The sequence below is a fragment of the Hypanus sabinus genome, chromosome 13 (assembly GCF_030144855.1).
Source record: "Hypanus sabinus isolate sHypSab1 chromosome 13, sHypSab1.hap1, whole genome shotgun sequence".
Taxonomy (NCBI): domain Eukaryota; kingdom Metazoa; phylum Chordata; class Chondrichthyes; order Myliobatiformes; family Dasyatidae; genus Hypanus; species Hypanus sabinus.
Genome location: NC_082718.1, coordinates 81310851 through 81334338, shown reverse-complemented (window position 1 = coordinate 81334338; position 23488 = coordinate 81310851). Strand labels below are relative to the sequence as shown.

The window sequence follows — 23488 nt, the reverse complement described above, 5'->3', positions numbered from 1 at the left end:
TATGGCAGATGAAGAGAGAATGCTTCTCTTTATGTCAAAATCCAATAGGTTTTTAAAACTAAATATAGATATCACTAAATCTAAACATGAAATGAAGGGATATTTCTTTACTCAGAGTGACCTGAAACTTAAAAGAGGAAAAAATGGTCAAGTGTTTTCAAAAATCACATGACATTAAAACAACAAAAAGTTGGAAAGACTCTAAAGGAAAAAAGAAGAAACAGAAATATAAGATTAAATAATTATTGAGAGTTTGAAAGGCAGAGAAAGCAAGAGCTTTATAAAAATACTGCTGGTGTGCCCAATAGCATGCAAGTACCAAATGCAAGGAATGTAGTGAATAAGACAGATCGAGCTGAAGACACTAACAGAAGTGTCAGTTTCTGTCACTCATACATAGAAATATGTTATTATAATTATTATGGAAATGTGAAACAGAGCAAATGTGAACTTGGAAGGGAGGTTTGCTAAGGCTACTGGGGAAGAGTTTAAACTAGAATTGCTGGTGGGTTGGGAACTGAACTGAAGAGACTGGGGAAGAGGCAGTTGGCTCACAAATAGAGAAAGCTTAGAGACAGTGTATGAGGGAGGATAGGCAGGTGATAGAGAAGGGATGCGCTCAGACCGACGGTTTGAGATGTGTCTATTGTTGAGGGTGGGAACCAAACTGAAGAGTCTGGGGAAGAAGCAGCTGGCTCACAAATAGAGAAAGCTTGGAGACAGTGTATGAGGGAGGATCGGCAGGTGATAGAGAAGGGACGTACTCAGACCAATGGCTTAAGATGGGTCTATTTTAAAGCAAGGAGTATTGTGAACAAAGTGGATGAGCTTAGAGCATGGATCAGTACTTGGAGATATGATGTGGTGGCCATTACAGAGACTTGGATGGCTCAGAGACAGGAATGGTTACTTCAAGTGCCAAGTTTTAGATGATTCAGAAAGGACAGGGAGGGAGACAAAAGAGGTGGGGGCGTGGCACTGTTGATCAGGGATAGTGTCACGACTGCAGAAAAGGAGGACACCATGGAGGGATTGTCTATGGAGTCTCTGGGTGGAGGTTAGTAACAAGAAGGGGTCAATAACTTTACTGGATGTTTTTTATAGGCCGCCCAATAGTAACAGGGATATCAAGGAGCAAATAGGGGAACAGATCCTGGAAAAGTGTAATAATAGACTTGTCATAATGGGAGATTTTAATTTCCCAAATATCCATTGGCATCTCCTTAGAGCAAGGGGTTTAGATGGGGTGGAGTTTGTTAGATGTGTTCAGGAAGGTTTCTTGACACAATATGTAGTTAAGCCTACAAGAGGAGAGACTGTACTTGATTTGGTATTGGGAAATGAACCTGGTCAGGTGTCAGATCTCTCAGTGGGAGAGCATTTTGGAGATAGTGATCATAATTCTATCTCCTTTACAATAGCATTGGAGAGATAGGAACAGACAAGTTAGAAAAGTGTTTAATTGGAGTAAGGGGAATTATGAGGTTATCAAGCAGGAACTTGGAAGCTTAAATTGGGAACAGATGTTCTCAGGGAAAGGTACTTAAGAAATGTGGCAAATGTTCAGGGGATATTTGTGTGGAGTTCTCCATAGGTATGCTCCAATCAGACAGAGAAGTTATGGTAGGCACAGGAATCGTGGTGTACAAAGGCTGTAATAAATCTAGTCAAGGAGAAAAGCTTACAAAAGGTTCAAAGAGCTAGGTAATGATAGAAATCTAGAAGATTATAAGGCTAACAGGAAGGAGCTTAAAAAGGAAATTAGGAGTGCTAGAAGGGGCCATGAGAAGGCCTTGGCAGGCAGGATTAAGGAAAACCCCAAGGCATTCTACAAGCATGTGAAGAGCAAGAGGATAAGATGTGAAAGAATAGGACCTATCAAGTGTGACTGTGGGGAAGTGTGTATGGAATTAGAGGAAATAGTAGAGGTACTTAATGAATACTTTACTCAGTGGTTGGTAAGTTGATAGAGAAAATCCTGAGAGGCAGGATTTATAAACATTTGGAGAGGTACAATATGATTAGGAATAGTCAGCATAGCTTTATTAAGGGCAGGTCATGCCTTATGAGCCTGATTGAGTTGTTTGAGGATATGACCAAACACGTTGATGAGGGAAGAGCAGTAGCTGTAGTATATATGGATTTCAGCAAGGCATTTGATAAGGTACCCCATGCAAGGCTTATTGAGAAAGTAAGGAGCCATGGGATCCAAGGGGACATTGCTTTGCAGACAGAACTGGCTTGCCCACAGAAGGCAAAGAGTGGTTGCAGACGGGTTATATTCTGCACGGAGCTCGGTCACCAGTGGTGTGCCTCAGGGATCTGTTCTGGGACCCTTACTCTTCATGATTTTTATAAATGACCTGGATGAGGAAGTGAAGGGATGGGTTAGTAAGTTTGCTGATGACACAAAGGTTGGAGGTGTTGTGGATAGTGTTGAGGGCTGTCAGAGGTTACAGAAGGACATTGATAGAATGCAAAACTGGACTGAGAAGTGGCAGATGGAGTTCAACCCAGATAAGTGTGAAGTGATTCATTTTGGTAGGTCAAATATGATGGCAGAATATAGTATTAATAGTAAGACTCTTGACAGTGTGGAGGATCAGAGGGATCTTGGGGTCCGAGTCCATAGGATGCTCAAAGCAGCTGCGCAGGTTGACTCTGTGATTAAGGAGGCATACGGTTTATTGGGCTTCATCAATCATGGAATTGAATTTAGGAGCCGAGAGGTAATGTTGCAGCTGTCAGACCCAACTTGGAGTACAATGCTCAGTTCTGGTCGCCTCACTACAGGAAGGATTTGGAAGCCATAGAAAGGGTGCAGAGGATATTTACAAGGATGTTGCCTGGATTGGGGAGCATGCCTTATGAAAACAGGTTGATTGAACGTGGCCTCTTCTCCTTGGAGCAATGGAGGATGAGAGGTGACCTGATAGAGGTATATAAGATGATGAGAGGCATTGATCGTGCAGTTAGTTAGAGGCCTTTTCGCAGGGCTGAAATGGTTGCCACAGGAGGACACAGGTTTAAGGTGCTGGGGAGTAGGTACAGATGAGATATCAGGGGTAAGATTTTTTACGCAGAGAGTGGTGAGTGCGTGGAATGGGCTGCTGGCAATGGTGGTGGAGGCAGATATGATAGGGTCTTTTCAGAGACTTTTGGATAGGTACATGGAGCTTAGAAAAATAGAGGGCTATGGGTAAACCTAGTCATTTCTAAGGTAGGGTCACATTCAGCACAACTTTGTGGGCCAAAGGGCCTGTATTGTGCAGTAGGTTTTCTATGTTTCTATGATTTAACACTTCTAATAATAATGTTTACTGAGGGTGAATAACAAAAGGAGAGGATATAGCAATATTGGTTATAGGAGCTGAGATAAAAGATATATTAAGATGAGGCCTCCAAACACTTAGCATAAAAGGTTGGGAACCCCAGCACTATGGAACAATACCATTAAGCAAGGAGTCCATGGAGTCCACTAACTTAAGAGGAAGGTCTAAGAGCAGATTTCAATTAAGTGCAAATGACTAAGACAGTTATAATGGGAGATTTAATTTAATCTGAAATTGGAATTACATCAATCTAAATTATATGAGGACAAAGAATTCTTAAACTGCATTCAGGAGAATTTTAATCAATGCAGTGCACCCAGTCTCAAAGCAGTTTGGGAAACTAGCCCTTACAGAAATCACTACTAAAAATACTCCTGCAAAACTTGCAGAAAAAATAAACAAAATGCAAAGAAACAACAAGTTTTGTCAAGTTTTTTCAAGTTTTCACATCATGCTGGAGATGGTTTTCTGTGAATGTATTCCCTTTGTAACATGAATCGGAGGGCTATGTGGGAAGGAAGCATTAGAGTGATCGTTGAGTAGGTTAAAAGGTCAGCACAACAACATGGTCAAAGAGCCTGTACTGTTTTATATTTTATGTACTGTAATTAATAAAGGGGATGCTTTCCTGGAATTAGTTTTAGAGAATCTGAGCTGGCTGAAGAAGAATAGAGGTGTTTGTGTGACCATAATCACAACCCAGATTTGGAAAAGAACAGATAAATTAGTAATAAAAAGGTGCTAAATTGAAGGAAAATGAATTTCATTACATTGAAAAATGATTCAGAAAAGTATACTACGTTTATAGAAACTGCTTCTTGAAAGCAAATTAGTTTTGGAGATTAACTGGGTTAATTTGCATGCCTTCCCACAAAGAACAAAGGTGAGGCCACAAGATCTACACAAGATCTATCAAGGTGCACTGAGACAGAATATGGCAAAATAAGGCAAGTTTATATCAGATACCATGCACTTAATACAGTAACAATAAAAAGGGAACATGAAGGAAAAAGCAAGTAAAATCAAAAGAACTAAAGTGTTAGAGAATCTGGGAAAGGTCTAAATATTGAATATGATCATCATGGTAAAGAGGAATTAAAAGGTTTAAGCATCCTATATAATGGATACTTTACCAGACCCAGATAATACCTTGTGTTACAATTTATCTGGAATTATCTCCGAATAGTCCAGAGGATTTAAACAGAATTTTTCAATCCTATTTAGCTAAAGCGATCAAAGAGGACTGAGCAATGTTAACATTTATAATATAAAAAAACCTAAATAATCAGAGGCTGGGTAGCTGATCTTCAGTGGAGGTCTAAGTATAATTTTGATTTTACTTCCAGGGAAATTCTTCCACGATAAGAAATTTTCAGCAGCAAACTTCTGTTGACCTTTCTTGGTCATCTAACAACTGATATACATGTACGATAATCTGAGCTGAATGGGATTGAAGACAAAAAAAGGTAGAAATGTTGATTTAGTTAAGTTATGTCATACACTTTAAAGTGTTTTATACATATTTAATTGGCTTGAAATGCTGACCCTGTCCTTGGGACAAATTTGACAATCAATTTCTGCACAACACAATCCCAGAAAATGAATCTGTTTTGCATACTGAATGTCCAATGAGAAAAAAAATTAAGGTAATTAGAATAACTGCATATTGAGAAAGGCCCTTTGCAATATTACAATCAATTTTTACCAGATTGCTTTAAGAGCTCAAGTTATACAGCATCAATGACTTTGTACAAAACTACTTCTGAGAATTTTGTATCAAAGTCTGTTATTCCTCTGTCACATGGCACTTTTTGGAGAAATTCACTGGAGCTGAGTCCAAGGCCAGGTCAGTATGATCTTATTGAATTGTGGAGCAGGTTCATTGGACCCGACAACCTACTCTGCTCATATTTCTTACATTATGTATTTTTAAAATTATATAGGATCTTGGTGAGATTACACTTGGATTACTGAAAGGATTGGATGGTCTACTCCTACTCTTTGTTGTTTCTTCATTGAAGGCATTTATAATATTAAAGGAAACCAGCTTCCATCAATGCTATTGCTTGAAAGCTCAAATAAAAAAATACTGTGATAATCTGAATTTCAATGAATGCAGTTGAGTCCAATTCAGCTCAGATTCTTATTGAGATTTATAACTTGAGAGCTCTTCTCAAAATTGTTAGGAATTTCAATTGATGCAGCACTACCAAACAGGTATATTACTTGAGTAAAAAAAAATCACAAAAAGGGGGAAGAACCTATACAGTACCCACTTAAAACAAAAACTAATATCTTAAGAGTTTAAGAAACTAAAGTTTGGGTATTCTACTTAAATGTCAATTACTATTTTTTACCTTTTGCTTGAACATTTTTCTGACACAGTGAATATCTTTTCTGTAAGCTTAGATTTTAATTATAATAGAATAGCAATATTTCATCCAGTACAGCCTCTGGTATCCAATATTAAACATATTTTGTAGGAAAAAAGCCTTAAGGATTATACATTCTTGATTGTCATAGTGGTGATTGAAAGTAATATAGCAGCTTAAAGAACTGCTCAAGGCATTATATTCAATAATTGTACATTGGAGGGAACATGACCATATTAAAATAAAACACATACACAAGAGACTGGTGATGTAATGTTACTTACAATCTGAAGATGTACAGAAGATCATTGCATGAATGACTTCACCTTGGATACATTAAGTATAGTTAGCTTTGGGGAAGAAAGTATCATTAAAATAACTTTCCTAGCAAAATGTTAAGATTCAGATAAGATTGTCACAGGTCCACATTATTCATCAAACACACAGCAACACGAATGCAAGATTGTGTATCAGCAGATTTTGTTGCTTCCAATCTGGACTGTTTTCAGTCGTTTCTTCACTTTCTGCTTTGTCTGCCAATTAAATTTGATGTCCCTGGAAAAGATGATTTCACATTAAATGACCAAACTACAAAATAGTGTACATCTTTATACCATTTCCTTAGCATATAATATTTATACAAGTTACTTTTCTGTTTTGATTAGTTGTTTTTTCCAATAACACAAGCACAATTTATTGAGAACACTATGGGATTATGTGCACAATGAACAAAGTCCAAAGTAACAGAGTATCAGCATTAGGAAACCAGGGTTTATCCATGGTTGGCTATGGATCTCATCACTTTGACTGGGGCTCCATCCAAAGTCAGATAAGTATATTGTCCAGTTAGTAGATATGTATAGAACTGCAGAGAGATGCTGCTGTGTAATCATGTAATGGGTGCTCAGAGGTCAGTCAATTGGCAAGGACTACTACCCATCCTTGATTTAGAAGAATGTCCCTGAAAAATATTTCAAGTGATATTTTGCAAATCAAAAACATTGGGCAAAATGCATTGTGGTAACTCTAATATGACACATAGGATATCAAAGACAGATGGCACTAATGAGAAATTCATAAATCAAGGAATATATGTGATATTAAAGTTAAATTATTAATTTCATTTTTATGACTCTAGCCTTTGTGTACCCAGTGTTAACCAGCTTTGAATAAACATCATTGATCTAAAAAGTTTTTCTTTTTCACAAATACTGCCTGGCATAAATAATGGCAGCACGGTAGCACAATGCTTTACAGCACTATTGACTTGGTTTCAGTTCCTGCTGCTGTCTGTGTGGAGTTTGTATGTTCTCCCTGTGGGTTTCCTCCAGAGTCCAAAGATGTACCAGTTGATAGGTTAATTGGTCATTGTAAATTATCTTGTGATTAGGCTAGTGTTAAATAGGGGGTTTCTGGACAGCATGCATAAAGGATGGAAGGGCCTTCTCTGCACTGTATCTCAATAAATAAATAAACATATCTTCAGCATCAGTAGCACTTTGATCTGACAACTCAAGAGCTACTATTCATATACCACTTTTAATGAAATAGAAGATCTCAAGAGACTTTACAGGAGCTACTTAGCTAAATCTGATAACAAACCTTTTGGCTTCATGAATAGTTAAGTTCTGCATTTCACATTTAACAAGCGGCTTTATTTGTTTTCTCTCCACCTGTCTCATTAATGCATTAACAAGTTGATTTAATAAAAATCAGGATCACTCAGGTATGCAAGGTCTCAGCCTATCAGATATTTCCTCTGTTCTATCCATCCTTCCCCTAGCTTTCGGTAACCTAAAACTAACCTGTGTTCTAATTTTTGCAGTTTTAATTAAGATTCTTCAACTGAAGTTAAATGTTTGCTTCCTCCAGTGACACCCGACCTCTTGAATATTTCCAACATTTTGTTCTCTCCCCCCCCCCCAGAAAGGTTTATTTAGTTAATTGAGAAAAATAATTTAGCATGCAATGAAGACACACTGTTGAAGAGCCTGATGAAAATCAGACATTAATTATAAACACAGAATGTTCCAAACATCGATGGAATAATATCCCAAAAGAGTAATTAAATGAACTAATTAACAACCAATTGAAATTAAAATCTATCAGGTTGAATTTGCCCCTAAAAATTTCATCCCCACACTTTAGATGCATAAGGCAGTGCACTTCAATACAGACAACTCACTAATGCTTCTTACAGGAGCAAGAACTGAAACTCAGCACCATGGCTTGTACTCCACAGCATGTTTGGGTAATTTAATGCAACTTCAAACCTTCAGTTACTTTTGCTTATAATTCATTCACAGGGGATACTGTTATTAAGGCCTGCATTTCTTGTGAGTTCCTATTTGGTCTTTAGGTGCTGGCATTAATCTGACTCTTTGAGCTAGTGTTTGTGGTGTTTCCTTGATGTTAGCTAGGGATTCTATGATTTTGCTTCAGCAATGACAAATGAATAGTACTGTACATGTCCAAATATAACTTTGTGTGAGTTGAAGCTGGTGATATTCTCCATTTACTGACAACTCATGTATGTCATTTAGAGATGCTGTTCAAAAAACCATTGAGTGTTGCTGCAATAATGTTTTTGACTTTGTCTACCTCCAATAATGGCTTGGTTGGGGAGCAAATAAATACTAAAGATGCTGGATGTGGATTGTGTTCATTTTTGAACGTTGTTCAATGTGCACTCATGCAGGCAAGCACCAAAATTATAATTCTATCTTATACATGGTACAAAAGTTTTAGCAAGTAAGATACAGATCATAATATCTGATTTATAGGCCAATGGCAAATTCCAGACTGTTACCTTTGGTGAAATTCCATGATATTAATGGGTTGTAGCTAGATTTTCTTGGCGGTGATGGTCTTTTGTGCTACCCAAATTTATTAATACTTAACCAGCCTTGATCTGCTATCTTGTTACATGCAGACAAGAACAGCTTCATTGTGCTGCACATTGAATTAAACAGTGTGTAGTCATGAGGTAAGATCTTCACAGGATTTATTGTTGAAGAAACAATCACTGATGTGGTAGAGAATGATCATACCTTGGATGCAACTGCTGTAGATTGTCTTATGCACTAAGATGACTGACTTCAAATTCCCACAACTATTTTCTACACTAGGTATGACTTAGCTGAGATAAGCAAGTTGACAGTTTCTCTCGGCTTTCTGCTCAATTCTATTTTCTGGAGGATTTGATGACAAAGTCTGGCAAAGGCTGCTTTGATGTCAAGTATAGTTTTTTCCTCATCCTATCTCTGAAATTTGGGATAACCAATCGGTCCTGGCAGATATCAAATTTGTGAGCAAGAAAAGGTTTGGTAGATACCATTTAAGAATACTGTCAAAAATCCCTTCCATCACTTTGTTAATGCTCTATGAGATGGTACAGGTCGGAATGTGTTTCGCTCTTTTTTCTGTTCTGCAAATACCAAAAGAAAAAAATCTAAATGGCAAATTTTACCCATGTTGCATTTGTAATGAATAATTAAAGGCATGGGTAGTTCAGGAATATGTGGAATAAATGAATTAGCTGCAGGCTGGTTTCTAATGACAATGTGGATCTTAACAGGACTAAAATATCATAATCCCTTTAACTATTCTAGCTAAAATTGATTGCGAATGATCTGGCTTCTTCAAACCTGTTTCTAATATGAGGGGTGATTGCTAAGTTTGAGGCCTAAGGTAGAAGGAGTCAATTTTAGAAAACCTAGCACATTTATTTTTCAACATTGTCCCTTCCTACGTTTTGTTACGAATGAAGGGAGCAAACGCCCCCCCCCCCCTTTTGAGAATCGCAAAATCGCTATTATTTCGGGTCTGATACCCAGGAAATGAGAGAGATACACATCATGTCAGTAATGAGAGAGAGAGAGAGACGCAGGATCACAGCAAAGGCAGTTGTTATAGACAACGCAGAATACACAAGGTGGAATGTCTCCTAACAAAAGCGGAATGGAATCACTGATTACTGCTATTGTCTCTTGGAGAAGGAATTGTGTATTGAGTACTGTACTATTCATTGAAACCCCTGAGGGGGCAGCCAGAGTAGTCTGGTTGAGGGATTGCATCATCCCAACCTGATTGACATCTGAGACCCCGTGAGTGAGGATAAAAGTCGGGTCTGGGGAAACACCCCTCAGACGCATCAGGAGAAACGCTAGAAATCCAGTGACAGCGTTTTATAGCGAAAGCCGGTGAGAGCTCGTGTGTGTCCTCCCTTGCCTGGGTGGCAGGCTCATCACGGAAGAACGGTTTAGCTAAAGGAGAGGTCATACTTGAACGGCCACAACAACGAGACACTGATGGACCGAAATCATAAAGGAAGGTTGGCAAAAACAATAGCAGTAACTGTTCCCATTCTTCTATCTCTCTCTCTCCCCAACTATTGCAACACAGCGACAAACATACACAGCAGCCTGTGTGAACTGAAACAAACTTTACATTTCCATCGGACAATTCATTATCCCCTAGACAACAATAGAGCTTATTTCTTATTATTATTATACCCGCACTTTTAGATTTAGTATTGACGACGTATATTATCTGTATATTTGCATTGATATTATTTTTGTGTATTTTTACTAATAAATACTGTTAAAAATAGTATCACCAGACTCCAACTGATGTCTCTATCTTTGCTGGTAAGTAACTCAGTTACGGGGTTCGTAACAGTTTACACACTTAGTCCAGCGGTTGTGAAGCATACAGATCTTGGACCTCCAGAAAGTGTCCACAGATGGGTGATTGATAAGTTTGTGTCCTAAGGTAGAAGGAGATGAGTTATACAGCTCTCGTTACATGCAGTTCAACTCTTTGAGCGATTATGCAGAAAGTTTGAAGATAATAACTCATCTCCTTCTATCTTAGGCCACAAACTTATCGATCACCCCTGCTGTGGACACTTTATGGAGGTCCAAGATCCGTATGCTCCACGATTGCTGGACCAAGTGTGTAAATGTAGGAGAGGACTACATCAAAAAACAAATGTGCTTGATTTTCTAAAATTGACTCCTTCTACCTTAGGCCAACGAACTTATCAATCACCCCTTGTAACATTGTTAACGTCAGATAGTTTGCTCTAAACATGTCAGTTCAATCAATCACCCCATTAGCTTCCTAACAAAAAGGTGAGAAGAAACACTTGGATTATCAGCCAATGCCCCATTCCTATTCACAGTGAATATCATGGACTACATGCATAAAGATCAGCATACTCCCCATCACGAATCAACAGTTTTCATTAGGAATTTGCTTGTGACCTCAAGCAGTAAGGGATGTTGACCTGAGTTTAATTTGCCAACATAACTATGAAAAGACCTCAATAGGTTTTTGTTTCAAGGAGACCACAGCAGTCAGGTGAATACCAGGAACATGAGCTTTCACCTCCTGTCAGGAATCCAAACACAGAAACAGAACACTGATCTAATATGAGCCACTCAACAAGGGTTTTGGTTGACTAACCATGGCATCCTGAAATAGTGGTTCTTTTGTGTGGACAGTTTGAGAGGAGTCTTTCACTACAGTCACAATGAGTGTTCATAATCATGTGCTACATGATCCATAACTTTGGAATACAAAGGGAAGTTGCCACTGAGTCTCTCCAAGGGAAATAAGAGAAGGTTGAACAGGGATGAAAGTTGCCAGGCAGAAAATTAATGAAAAACTGTGGCGACCCATTTCCTGGCACATCCGAACCGGCTCACAATTAGATAGCCTACGGGGGTTTGCGAGCACAGAGCTTTGGAGCCTCTGCGCCATGGGGGGAGCAGGTTGAGGGAGGCTTAAAAGTGAGGCTGAGGATTTCGAATAAAGTTTTTTTCCTTCGACTGCAGTTACCGACTCCGTGTCGTAATTTTAGTGCTGCATGTAGCACACCGCTACAATTGGTGACCCCGACGGTCCAAACGATTTTTGGACCAGAAATGACCGATGCCGCCTCTGTTCATGCGGTTTCGTTGAAACTGCCGGGTTTCTGGACACAGCGACCGAACCTATGGTTCCAGCAAGCCGAAGCCTAATTCCACGTTTGCCAGATCACCTCAGAAGACACCCGCTACTACTACGCGGTGAGCTCCCTCGACCAGGACACAGCGGCCCAGGTCGTGGAGTTCGTACAGTCGCCCCCGGCAGACGGCAAGTACACGGAATTCAAAGCCCTGCTCCTCAGGACTTTCGGACTCTCACGGCGCGAGCGGGCTGCCCGTTTACTGCACCTGGATGGCTTGGGCGACAGACCTCCTTCGGCTTTAATGAATGAGATGTTGTCTCTGGCCGACGGACACGCACCCTGCCTCATGTTTGAGCAGGCATTCCTGGAGCAGCTGCCCGAGGACATTCGCCTGCTGCTGTCCGACGCGGATTTCAGTGACCCCCAGAAGGTGGCAGCCCGGGCGGACTTGCTGTGGAACGCCAAAAAGGTGAGCGGGGCGTCCATCGCACAGATCTCCCAGCCACGCTCCCAGCAGCAAACCAGTCCAGGCACGGCCGCAGAGCCCGCCAACCCCCGGCCCAATGAACACTGATGCTTCTACCACCAGCGGTGGGGCGCAGAAGCCCGCCATTGTCGCCCGCCCTGCAAGTTCCCGGGAAACGCCAGGGCCAGCCGCCGCTGATGGCTACGGCGGCTGGCCATCGGGATAGCCTCCTGTATGTGTGGGACAGAAGGTTGGGACGCCGGTTTTTGGTCAACACTGGTGCCGAGATCAGCGTTTTACCTCCGACGAGTTACGACACCCGCAGCAGGGCACCAGGGCCCCCCCGAGGGCCGTGAACGGCAGCACAGTAAGGACCTATGGCACCCGTCAGGTGCAGCTACAGTTCGGCTCCAGCCAGTTCACATGGGACTTTACACTGGCCGCCGTAGCCCAACCGCTTCTGGGTGCGGATTTTTTGCGGGCTCACAGCCTACTGGTCGACCTGCCCAGAAGAGAGTGGTACACGCCGAGACCTTTCAGATGTTCTCCCTGGGTGCAGCCCAGTTGCCAGCCCCTCACCTCGGCTCCATCACGCTGTCCGACAACGACTTCACCAGGGTCCTGGCGGATTTCCCATCGGTTCTGGCACCACAGTTCACAGCGGCCATGCCCCGACACGGCGTACAGCACCACATCCCGACCCAGGGACCACCCCTCCACGCCCGCGCTCGGCGGCTTCCCCCGGACAAGCTCCGACTGACGAAGGAGGAGTTCCAGAGGATGGAGGAATTGGGGATCATCCGGCGGTCCGACAGCCCATGGGCCTCCCCCCTGCACATGGTGCCCAAAGCGACGGGAGGCTGGAGACCGTGCGGCGACTACCGCAGGCTGAACGAGGCTACCACACCGGACCGCTACCTTGTGCCGCACATTCAGGACTTTGCAGCAAACCTGCACGGCGCATGGATCTTCTCCAAGGTAGACCTCGTCCGAGGGTACCATCAAATCCCGATGCATCCTGACGACGTCCCCAAAATGGCTCTCATCACCCCGTTTGGCCTTTTCGAGTTCCTCCGCATGCCGTTCGGCCTGAAGAATGCCGCACAGACGTTCCAGCGGTTAATGGACGCGGTGGGACGGGACCTGGACTTCGCATTCATCTATTTGGACGACATCCTCATAGCCAGCAGCAGTTGTCAGGAGCATCTGTCCCACCTCTGTCAACTCTGCGCCCGACTGAGTGAGTACGGTCTTACAATCAACCCCGCCAAATGCCAGTTCGGACTTGATACCATTGACTTCCTGGGCCACAGGATTACTAAAGACGGGGCAACCCCTCTGCCCTCTAAGGTAGATGCGGTCCGCCACTTCCCCCGACCCACTACGATCAAAGGCCTTCAGGAATTCGTAGGTATGGTCAATTTCTACCACCGCTTCCTCCCTTCAGCTGCCCGGATCATACGCCCCCTGTTCGCCCTGATGTCGGGTCTGAGCAAGGACATTACCTGGGACGAGGAGTCCGCCGCCGCTTTCGTTCAAACGAAGGAAGCTTTGGTGAACGCCGCAATGCTAGTACATCCCAGAATGGACGCCCCTACCGCCCTCACAGTGGACGCCTCTAACACGGCAGTCGGTGGGGTGCTGGAGCAACTCATCGCAGGTCGCTGGCAACCCCTGGCGTTTTTCAGCAAACACCTGCGGCCACCCGAGCTCAAGTACAGTGCTTTCGACCGGGAACTGTTGGCACTCTACCTGGCAATCCAGCATTTCAGGTACTTCCTAGAAGGTCGGCCCTTCACCGCGTTCACGGACCACAAACCGCTTACCTTTGCGTTTACGAAAGCGTCCGATCCCTGGTCGTCCCGCCAGCAACGCCACCTGTCCTACATCTCTGAATACACGACGGATGTCCGGCATGTCTCGGGCAAGGACAATGTCGTGGCGGATGCGCTCTCTCGCCCTACCGTTCTTGCCCTTTCCCAAGGGGTAGACTTTGAGGCACTGGCAGAGGCACAGCAGGCAGATGAGGAGATTCCGAGTTACAGAACCGCAGTCTCTGGTTTGCAGCTCCAGGACCTCCCCGTAGGCCTGGGTGAGAGGACCCTACTCTGTGACATCGCCACCGGCCAGCCCCGTCCCGTCGTCCCGACAGCCTGGCGGCTCCGTGTGTTCGACTCCATTCATAACTTGGCGCATCCCTCCATCCGGACGACTGTCCGGATGGTTTCCAGCAGGTACGTTTGGCACGGACTCCGCAAACAGGTCAGTGAATGGGCCAAAACATGCATGCACTGCCAGACGGCCAAGGTGCAGCGGCACACCAAAGCCCCACCGCAGCAGTTCCATCCTGCCCACTGGCCTTTCGACCACATTCATGTGCATATCATGGGCCCCCTGCCAGTGTCGTGTGGAGCGCGGCACCTCCTGACTATAGTGGACCGGTTCACAAGATGGCCAGAGGCGGTCCCGCTCACCGACACCACCTCCGAATCTTGAGCCCGAGCCCTGATCACCACCTGGATATCTCGCTTTGGTGTACCGGCCCACACTACCTCCGACAGAGGCGCCCAGTTCACCTCCAGCCTGTGGTCAACTATGGCCAGCCTTTTGGGGACTCTGCTGCACCACACAACTGCCTACCACCCACAGTCGAACGGGCTAGTGGAACGTTTCCACCGTCACCTGAAGTCGGCCCTCATGGCCCGCCTGCGAGGAGCCAACTGGGCGGACGAGCTTCCCTGGGTCCTACTCGGCATCCGCACAGTGCCCAAGGACGACCTGCACGCCTCGTCAGCCGAGTTGGTATACGGCGCGCCCCTGGTCGTCCCCGGGGAGTTCCTACCAGCCCCACGGGGGCAAGAGGAAGATCCCGCAGCAGTCCTGGGCAGACTACGCGAGAAGCTCGGTAACCTGGCCCCCATACCCACTTCACAGCACGGGCGGAACCTGACCTGCGTACCCAAAGACCTGCAGAACTGTAAGTTTGTGTTTGTACAAAGGGGTGGGCATCGGCCACCGCTACAGCGGCCATACAAGGGGCCGTTTATGGTGCTCCGGAACAACGGGTCCACGTTCGTGCTGGACGTTGGGGGGGAAAGAGGAGGTTTTCACGGTGGACCGATTCAAACCGGCCCATGTGGACCTGGCGCAACCGGCCGAGTTTCCGGCACCTCGGCGCAGAGGCCGAGCTCCCAAGCAGGTTCCGGCCCAGACTGTGGACATTGGGGGGTGTATCGCCGGTTCTGGGGGGGGGGGGGGGGGGGGTTATGTGGCGACCCATTTCCTGGCACGTCCGAACCGGCTCACAATTAGATAGCCTGGGGGTTTGCGAGCACAGAGCTTTGGAGCCTCTGCGCGGGGGGCAGGTTGAGGGAGGCACGGGGGGCAGGTTGAGGGAGGCTTAAAAGTGAGGCTGAGGATTTCGAATAAAGTTTTTTTCCTTCGACTGCAGTTACCGACTCTGTGTCATAATTTTAGCGCTGCATGTAGCGCACCGCTACAAAACAATCTTATAAACCACCCTTCCTCTTTCCTAGAACTATTCATATGATTCTTATTACTGCACCCAAACAACATTGATTTACTTTTGTTGGATGACTAATATTATGAAATCAACACTATCACCAGTATTTGCATTGTTTATTTGACACTTGGTTTTTGAATCATACGTATCCATAAATTGAAACTGATAGTAAAGCAACAATTCAATTGCTATAGTCCAACCTGGGGTCCATAGACCCCTCAGTGATGGTTAAGGTTCAAGGCATTAAAAACAATTGGGAACCTCTGTTTTACTGGAAACAGGGTTATCAGTTCCATTCATAGGATTATAGTACACAATACCTTGTTTTATTCCTGCGTAATTCTTTTTCAAGTCTCCAGTCATGTATTGTACCCGGCATTAGTCTCATTATGCTTATGAAGCTTGGAAAATAAAGCCATAAGCCACATTTCAAAATTTAAATTTTTGATTAGCCAGATGGGCTCAAATGTGAGTTTGTATAATCTAGTAAGAGATCAATTGATATAAATTTGGTTTCTAGCAGTTTTGGTATAAACTGCATTGGTTGTGAAGTTGATGGAGGGTGGGTATGTCAGCGTCACCATGTGCCTTTCCAAATAATGATTCTGCCACACTTTGGAAAATGTGAGTCTCAATACTTAGAACGGGAGCATAAAGCAAGAATTATCTATTAGAAAATCTCAGTCTCTCTCCCATTTATTCTGCTGTTTCATTCATGCAAATGTCAGTGATGTCACCAGAGGCTCTGAAACCACACAGTACTTGAACTGAACACTTTCTGTATAGATTTCTGTAGTAACAGGAGGTAAGGGGATCAGTAAAAAGCACTGGTAACTAGTGAAGAAAAGGTTGCTGTAGCTAGAACAATAGGTAGCAAAGACTGATTGGGAGAGCAACAAGAGTTCCCTCAACCCTCCCAGTTAGGAGGCTGAATATGAGAACATGAGCTGTTTCATTTTCCTTTGATAAACAGAAAATTCTGGAAACAATCAGGTTAGGCAGCATTTGTGGAAGGAATTAATGTGGCAGATCTACATTGTTTCATCAGAACTGGGCAAGAGAGGAAAGAAATCAATTTTAAATTGCAAAGAGAGAGGGCAAAGGGTGGATAGGATAAAGGAAATATGTTTGATAGGATAAGGCCTAGGTTGCCATTGGCACAAGTTGTTGAAGAAAATGTCTTATTGATAGATTAATGAAAACAGTTAGAGAGAAGGAACACAATGGAAGCAATGTAAAAGTTACATACAGAACTGCAAGAAATGTGCAGCAAGTCAGGCTATACTACTGAAGTGCAAAAGTCAATTATACTAAATGGTTGGCTTACTGCATAACTGGCCAGTTCTATTCCAGAGAAAGCGGGCTATCTGAAGATGTTGAACTTCATATACAAGTTGTTAGTGCAGCAGATTGACAGTAGTCTAGGCAGTAATGCAGTAATGGCGCTTTTAGTATACAATAAAGACAGGGAATAATATTTGGATTGCAATACCTGTTCTTTTATTTTTTTTCTCTTCAGAGACCCAACAGTCCATTCAGATGAAATAGTAATTCATTTGCACTTCTTCCAATTCAGTGTACTGCTTTAAATCTACATAACATCTCCTCCATGAGGAAACAGATTGGGTGCTTTTTTTGTAGAGTATCTGCATTCAGTCCACAGGATCATATTTGAGATTCCTTTGGTCATTTAAGTTCTCCATTCTACTCTGACATATGTCCTCCTGCAGTGTTATTACTAAACCAAAGTAATCTTGAGGAACTGCACCTCACCCTCTATCTAACATACAACATCAAATTCAATAACTTCATGCAACTTGCTTTCATTGTTTGTATCACAATTGGTTAAATGCTGTTAGGTCACTGTGGGTTTCTGGCATTTTCTGTTTTGATTTCAGATTTCCAGTATCTGTAATCTTTTGATTTTCATTTCTTAATAAGTAGGGGCGATGTTTTGGCAATTCAGCTGCTCTGTTTTTATCCATTAAATTGGGGCTGTTGGGCAGTCTATGCATTTGGCCATCTTGGCTTTCCTTCTCTTCCCTACTTACATTACCAGTTCTTCCAATGCAGAAGACTGATAAGTAAGGAACATTAAACAGATGCCATTATTAGAATTCATCTGAAAGGAACACCTTCAGCCAGAGTGAAGCTAACTTTTAAGAGTTGTCCAATATGATATACAAGTTATGAGTAATATTAATGGTAAATTTGATATTATTCAACTAAATTCCTTACACTTGATGTATTGAAGCTACATCCTGTTATCAACCTTTTCTGGATAATGAAAAAAGGTATAGAATAGCAGGAGTTACGCTTAACTTGACATTTAATGCATGGCATGTATTGTGGTCTGTTAATATACAGAGAGCATGTCCGCCAAAGGTCACAGATGAAGTAATCATTAATTTACATTCTACGTACTAAGAAAAGTATATACACCTGTCTTTACAGCACTGTTACTGAGATCCAGTCATGGAAGCATTCTTTACCTATAAAAGAAAAAAAACCACAAAGATTTAAGTGACACACAGCCCTATTTAATCTACAAAATGAATACTATACATGAATTCTAACTTGCTTATTTTCATTATAACACAGGTATCAAAAGCATTTTTGGAACAACTTAATAACCTGCATTTGTTCTCAATGCAAATTTTATTCAAAGGCAAATAACATTTTTAATCAGTGCAGGTATAAACACTGATTTTCCAAGATTGTGCTAAAAGTAAGCACAGCTTAGTTATTCTCAGTTGTGATGCTAGGATACATAATTCCTGCATGTAACAAAAAGGATTAAAAGCCAGTGATAGAGAGAGTGAGGGAATTTATTGAATTCTTAAAGCTGTTGGTTAATTAGAGAGCTGATCATAATTTAACATCAGTTGTTCTTGTATTGGAGGTGATCATTACTGACAAGGCCAACACTTTTTGATCATCTTTATCTGGCCCTGAAATGAAAAGGCAGTTTGGAGTCAATTACATGGTGACCATGTGATCTATTATGATATAGCTCATTTATGCTAATACAGTAAGAAAATTAGCTAAGAAGTAGATGAACAATGAACGAAGAAAGGGGAGCCAGCTAAACAAGTTCAGCCCTGGTTAGAATACTAGGTTCCTGGATTCTGAGGGCAAGGATGGGATTGAGGCACTACAGTGATCTTTACAAAATCCAATGACTGATCACAACCAAATATTTTTTTAAAAATCTGAATTCTCTGCCAGACTTAATTGAGATTAATTTCACCCATGCTAACTTTACAAAGCCTGAGACACAGATGTATATTTTCAACATTATAAAATGGATATATGCAGATTATTAGACAATAGAAACATCAGAAATGAGTGAAAATTGTTACTGGCTTGGTGACTGAAGCCTATTTTGAACTGGACAAAATCTTGAGAATATAATCCACCTAATTTATTAATAAATACTTGAATAAGATTGCAAAACACACATGACCTACCAGAGAAGGTCCTTTCAAATTGGCAGGTGTTTTAAAGTCACCCTGCAACAGCTGTGGATAACATGAACAGAAACTTGTTAGCATTATACTTAAGTTTGCAGTGACCAAATCTAGTAGCACACACTATTCCTTTAATTTTTAAATGAATTGAAAACTTGTCAGTAATATTCAGAGCTGGGGACAAAAGGATAATGAAACTCCATTTGCTGAAAGTGAGGTCTTCAATTTCAGCTTCATTTCACACAGGTATAACACAAGCTTTAAAACATTATTACAGTGGATGGCATTGGTGAACATATTTTGAGCTGCAGACTGTATCATCCATTTTATCATAGTACTATCAAGCATTTGCAATATAGTAAATCATAAAGGATCAAAAATAGTTTGGTATTTCTTACTGTGTGTTTTGCCCTTCTGTGATTCTAGCTTATTTTAACCCAAAATAAAAATCCAAACATGTCCCCTTAAAGTTACTTGCACTCCCATCTTTTTAAAATCTTTCCCACTAAGTAAGATCCCCAATTTGTACTGAAAAGATACCCCTTATTCAGTGCATTATTCTTCCAGCAGTATTTTTCATATCTACTAAAAAATACCATTATTAGGTTACAAACTGGCACCACAATATCATATCAACATGCTGGAGGAACTCAGCAGGCCAGGCAGTATCTATGGAAAAAAGTACAGTTGATGTTTCAGGTCAAGACACTTCATCAAGGTTGGAGGAAAAAAAAGATGGAGTCAGACTAAGAAGCTAGAGGAAGGGAAGGAAGAAATACAAGGTGATAGGTGAAACTGGGAAGAGTAGGAGTGAGATAAAGAGCTGGGAAGTTAATTGGTCAAAGAGATAGAAGGCTGGAGAAGGGGAGGAGCACCAGAGGGAGGTGATGGGCAGTTAAGGAGATAAGCTGAGAGAAGGAAATGGGAATGGGGAATGGTAAAGAAGAGGGATGGGGATATTACCAGAAGTTTGAGAAATCAATGTTCGTACCATCAGATTAGAGGCTACCGAGAAATACAAGGTGTTGCTCCTTCAACTTGAGTGTAGTTCCATCACGACAGTAAGAAGCCCATGGACTGGCATATCAGAATGAGAATGGGAAATGGAATTAAAATGGGTGGCTACTGGGAGATCCTGCTTTTTCTGGCAGACAGAGAGAAAGTGCTCAGTGAAGCGGTCTCCCAATGTATGTTGGGTCTCACTGATATACAGGAGACCACAGAAGTGTCTCCTCACCTGGAAGAACTGTTTGGGTCCCTGAATGGTAGTGGCGGAGGTGGTGTAGAGGCAGGTGTAGCACTAATTCTGTTTGCAAGGATAAATGCAAGGAGGGAGATCAGTAGGGAGGGACAAATGGACAAGGGAGCAATCCATACAGAAACAGAAAACGGGGTGGAGGGAAAGATATGATTGGTGGTAGGATCCCATTGGAAATGGCAGAAGTTATGGAGAACAATGTGCCGGACATGGAGGCTGGTGGGGTGGTAGGTGAGGACAAGACAAACCCTATCCCTGGTGGGGTTGTGGGAGGATGGGGTGAGGGCAGATGTGCACAAAATGAAAAGGATGCAGTTGAGGGCAGTGTTGACAGTGGAGGAAGGGAAGCTCCTTTCTTTGAAGGAGGAGGACATGTCCTTCATTCTGGAATGAAAAGCCTCATCCTAGATCAGATGTGTTAAAGATGGAGGAATTGAGAGAAGCAGATGGCATTTTTACAAGTAACAGGGTGGGAAGAGGTATTGTCCAAGTAGCTGTAAGTCAATAGGTTTATAATAGCTTTTCTACTGATACCTGTCTGCAGAGATAGAGACAGGGAGATCGAGAAAGGGGAGGGAGGTGTCAGAAATGAATCAGATAAATTTGAGGGCAGGGTGGAAATTGGAGGCAAAGTTAATGAAGTTGACAGGCTCCAAATGGATGTAGGATGCAGTACTGATGCAGTTGTTGGTGTAGCAAAGGAAAAGTTGGGGAGTGACACCAGCATAGACTTAGAACAGACTTGTTCTACCTAGCCAAAAAAAAGGCAGTCATAGCTGGGACCCAAGTGAGTACCCATCGCGACACCTTTTGTTTGAAGGAAGTGGGAGGGTTATTGAGAGTGAGGATAAGTTCTGACAGATGGAGGAGAGTGGTGTTGAGGGGAACTGGTTGCGTCTAATGACGAAAGGAATTGTGAGCTTTGAGGCCTCTTGGTGGGAGGTGGAAGTGTATAGTGACTTGGCATCCACAGTGAAAATAAGATGCTCAAGGCCAGGGAACATGAAATCATTCAAAAAATCAACAGCATGTGAAGTGTCACGGATGTAGGTAGGTACTGAACCAGGAGGCATAACACTGACTTGAGGTATACAGATATGAGTTCAGGGGGGCAGCAACAAGCAGAGATAATGGGTCTACCTGGACAGGCAGGTTTGTGGATCTTGGGTAGGTGGTAGAAATGGGAAGTGTTGGGTGAGGGATCTATGAGGTTCGTGGCAGTGAATAGGAGATCCCCAAAGTTAATGACGTCAGTGACGGTGTGGGAGACGATGGCCTGGTGCTCCTTAGTGGGATTCTGTCCGAGGGGCAAGTAAGAGGATATCATATCCTTATCTGATGCATACTCTAGAAGCCCTAGAATGCTGCTGCCAACTCAGCCATTGAAAAACAATATAAACTTATTTAGGGGACAGAAACTTGTAATAACCAGAAACATACAAATTATAGCTGCCAGTACATTAACATAGTAACCTTGCCCCATTACTTATCAACCTTAAAAAAACCCCTCAAACTTTGAATGTACAATGAAAAATTAATTCTTGAAATAGTTGGAAAATTATTTCACAGTGTGATAAAGCACTGATCAGTATCCATGATTCACTACATATCAAATTCTTAAGATTAGAAAACTGTATTGCACCATTTTTAGACATAAGTTAAATTGCAGATTGTTGAATGAGACTTAATTTAATCTCATTGCTTCCAGGGAAGGAAGGGGAAGCATTTTTTAACCAGATATTAATCCTTGCTAGGAAGTATAGATATCATAAGAAAACAGTATGGAGCTTGGCTTTGACACTGACCCAGTTGAAAATTCAAATAAAGAATAATTACTTGACATGAATCCCTCTGCAGCAAACATGACCACAGTGAAAGAGATAGCAAGTTAAGAAGTCCATAAAGAAGGACCAAATTGAGAGCCATAAATCATTCACATGCAGTAACTGACAATAATAATAGACCAAGAAGTGCCTTATCTGCAATACAATAAAAAAAATTAAAACTTGAAAGCTGTAAGTATTTTGAGTAAGATGTTTGAACATACCTTTTTGGTGTTATTAATTACTAATGCATCAGGATTTCCATAATTTGGTGGATTGGCATTGGGATCATAGCCTAATTTGGCCAACATTGGTGCTATCCTTGCCATTTCCTCAACCACACCATCAGGAATGTGTCCCACCCACTTGGTCAAAGCCTCAAGATTAACTGGCTTGATAACTTGGTCAGTGGATCTCTCTATTCTGCAAAAGGAGAAAAAATAGTTTTATAAAATAGCAGGTTTATGATTAGCTCTGTCAAATATTACTATTCACTACTAGTTAGTACCCTAAATTTGGAAGGTTGGGGACATAGGTGGGAGCTTTAAAAGAAACATCTTAGACTTGATCAGTTTTCCTGAGGCTCTTTTGATGGTGGCTGGGATTTTCTAGGATCCCCAGCTGCTCATCATTAATTCAATTTGATCCTCTGTATCCTGCCCATCCTCAGTAGAATTACTTTTCCACATTTGACTAGTCAAAACAATGCTATAAAATATATATTGGAATATTTAGTCAGAGAAAAAAAATCATTATTTAAGTTTTAGAAAACTGAAATCATCCAGGGCCCTGGGATATCTTCGGTGAGTAGGATACTGCAAATACCCAAGACATTTTATACATTAAAAGCAACTGGGCAGCTAGGGAGAGGGAAGGATGACTCAAGGATAAAGGAGAAAATTTATGCCTGGAGCCAGTGTACGGTACAAAATAAATACTTGGTATTAGTATTCACCAAGGAGAAGGAAATGAAGGATATCAGGATGAGCATGGGGAATGCTAATATTCAATGGAATTTTGGTAGCAAGGAGTTAGTATTTGGCCTCCTGAAAAACATTAGATTAGGCAAACACCTTGGGCCTAATAACATCTATCTCAGTTACTGAGAGGGGTGAGGCAAGAAGGCATGTTGGAGGTTGCTGGGGATTTGAGAGATATTTTTGTATCTTCTCTAGTATAGGTGAGGTCCCAGAGACCTGGTGGGCAGCCAACATTATTGATTTGTTTAAGAAAGGCAACAGAGATAATCCAGCAAATTATAGACCAGTAAATCTTGCATCAGGGGTAG

General features: G+C 42.3%; 1 protein-coding gene across 5 annotated transcripts in view; it reads right to left on the bottom strand.

The window, feature by feature from the left end:
* Positions 1 to 18091: 18091 nt before the first annotated feature.
* The window catches only part of LOC132404055 (protein-tyrosine sulfotransferase 2-like), an 84752-nt gene continuing 79355 nt past the window's right edge, over positions 18092 to 23488 (bottom strand). For 4 of the 5 annotated variants that reach the window (XM_059988035.1, XM_059988034.1, XM_059988037.1 and 1 more), the window contains 3 exons: positions 22425 to 22623; positions 19120 to 19170; positions 18092 to 18141 (listed from right to left, as the gene is read on the bottom strand). In XM_059988035.1, coding sequence (XP_059844018.1) covers positions 18109 to 18141; positions 19120 to 19170; positions 22425 to 22623 — 283 coding nt within the window. In that variant the 3' untranslated portion in view covers positions 18092 to 18108. Of the gene's footprint in view, positions 18142 to 19119; positions 19171 to 20110; positions 20197 to 22424; positions 22624 to 23488 lie in introns of all 5 variants that reach the window. The other variant, XR_009515415.1, reaches the window with a different exon arrangement.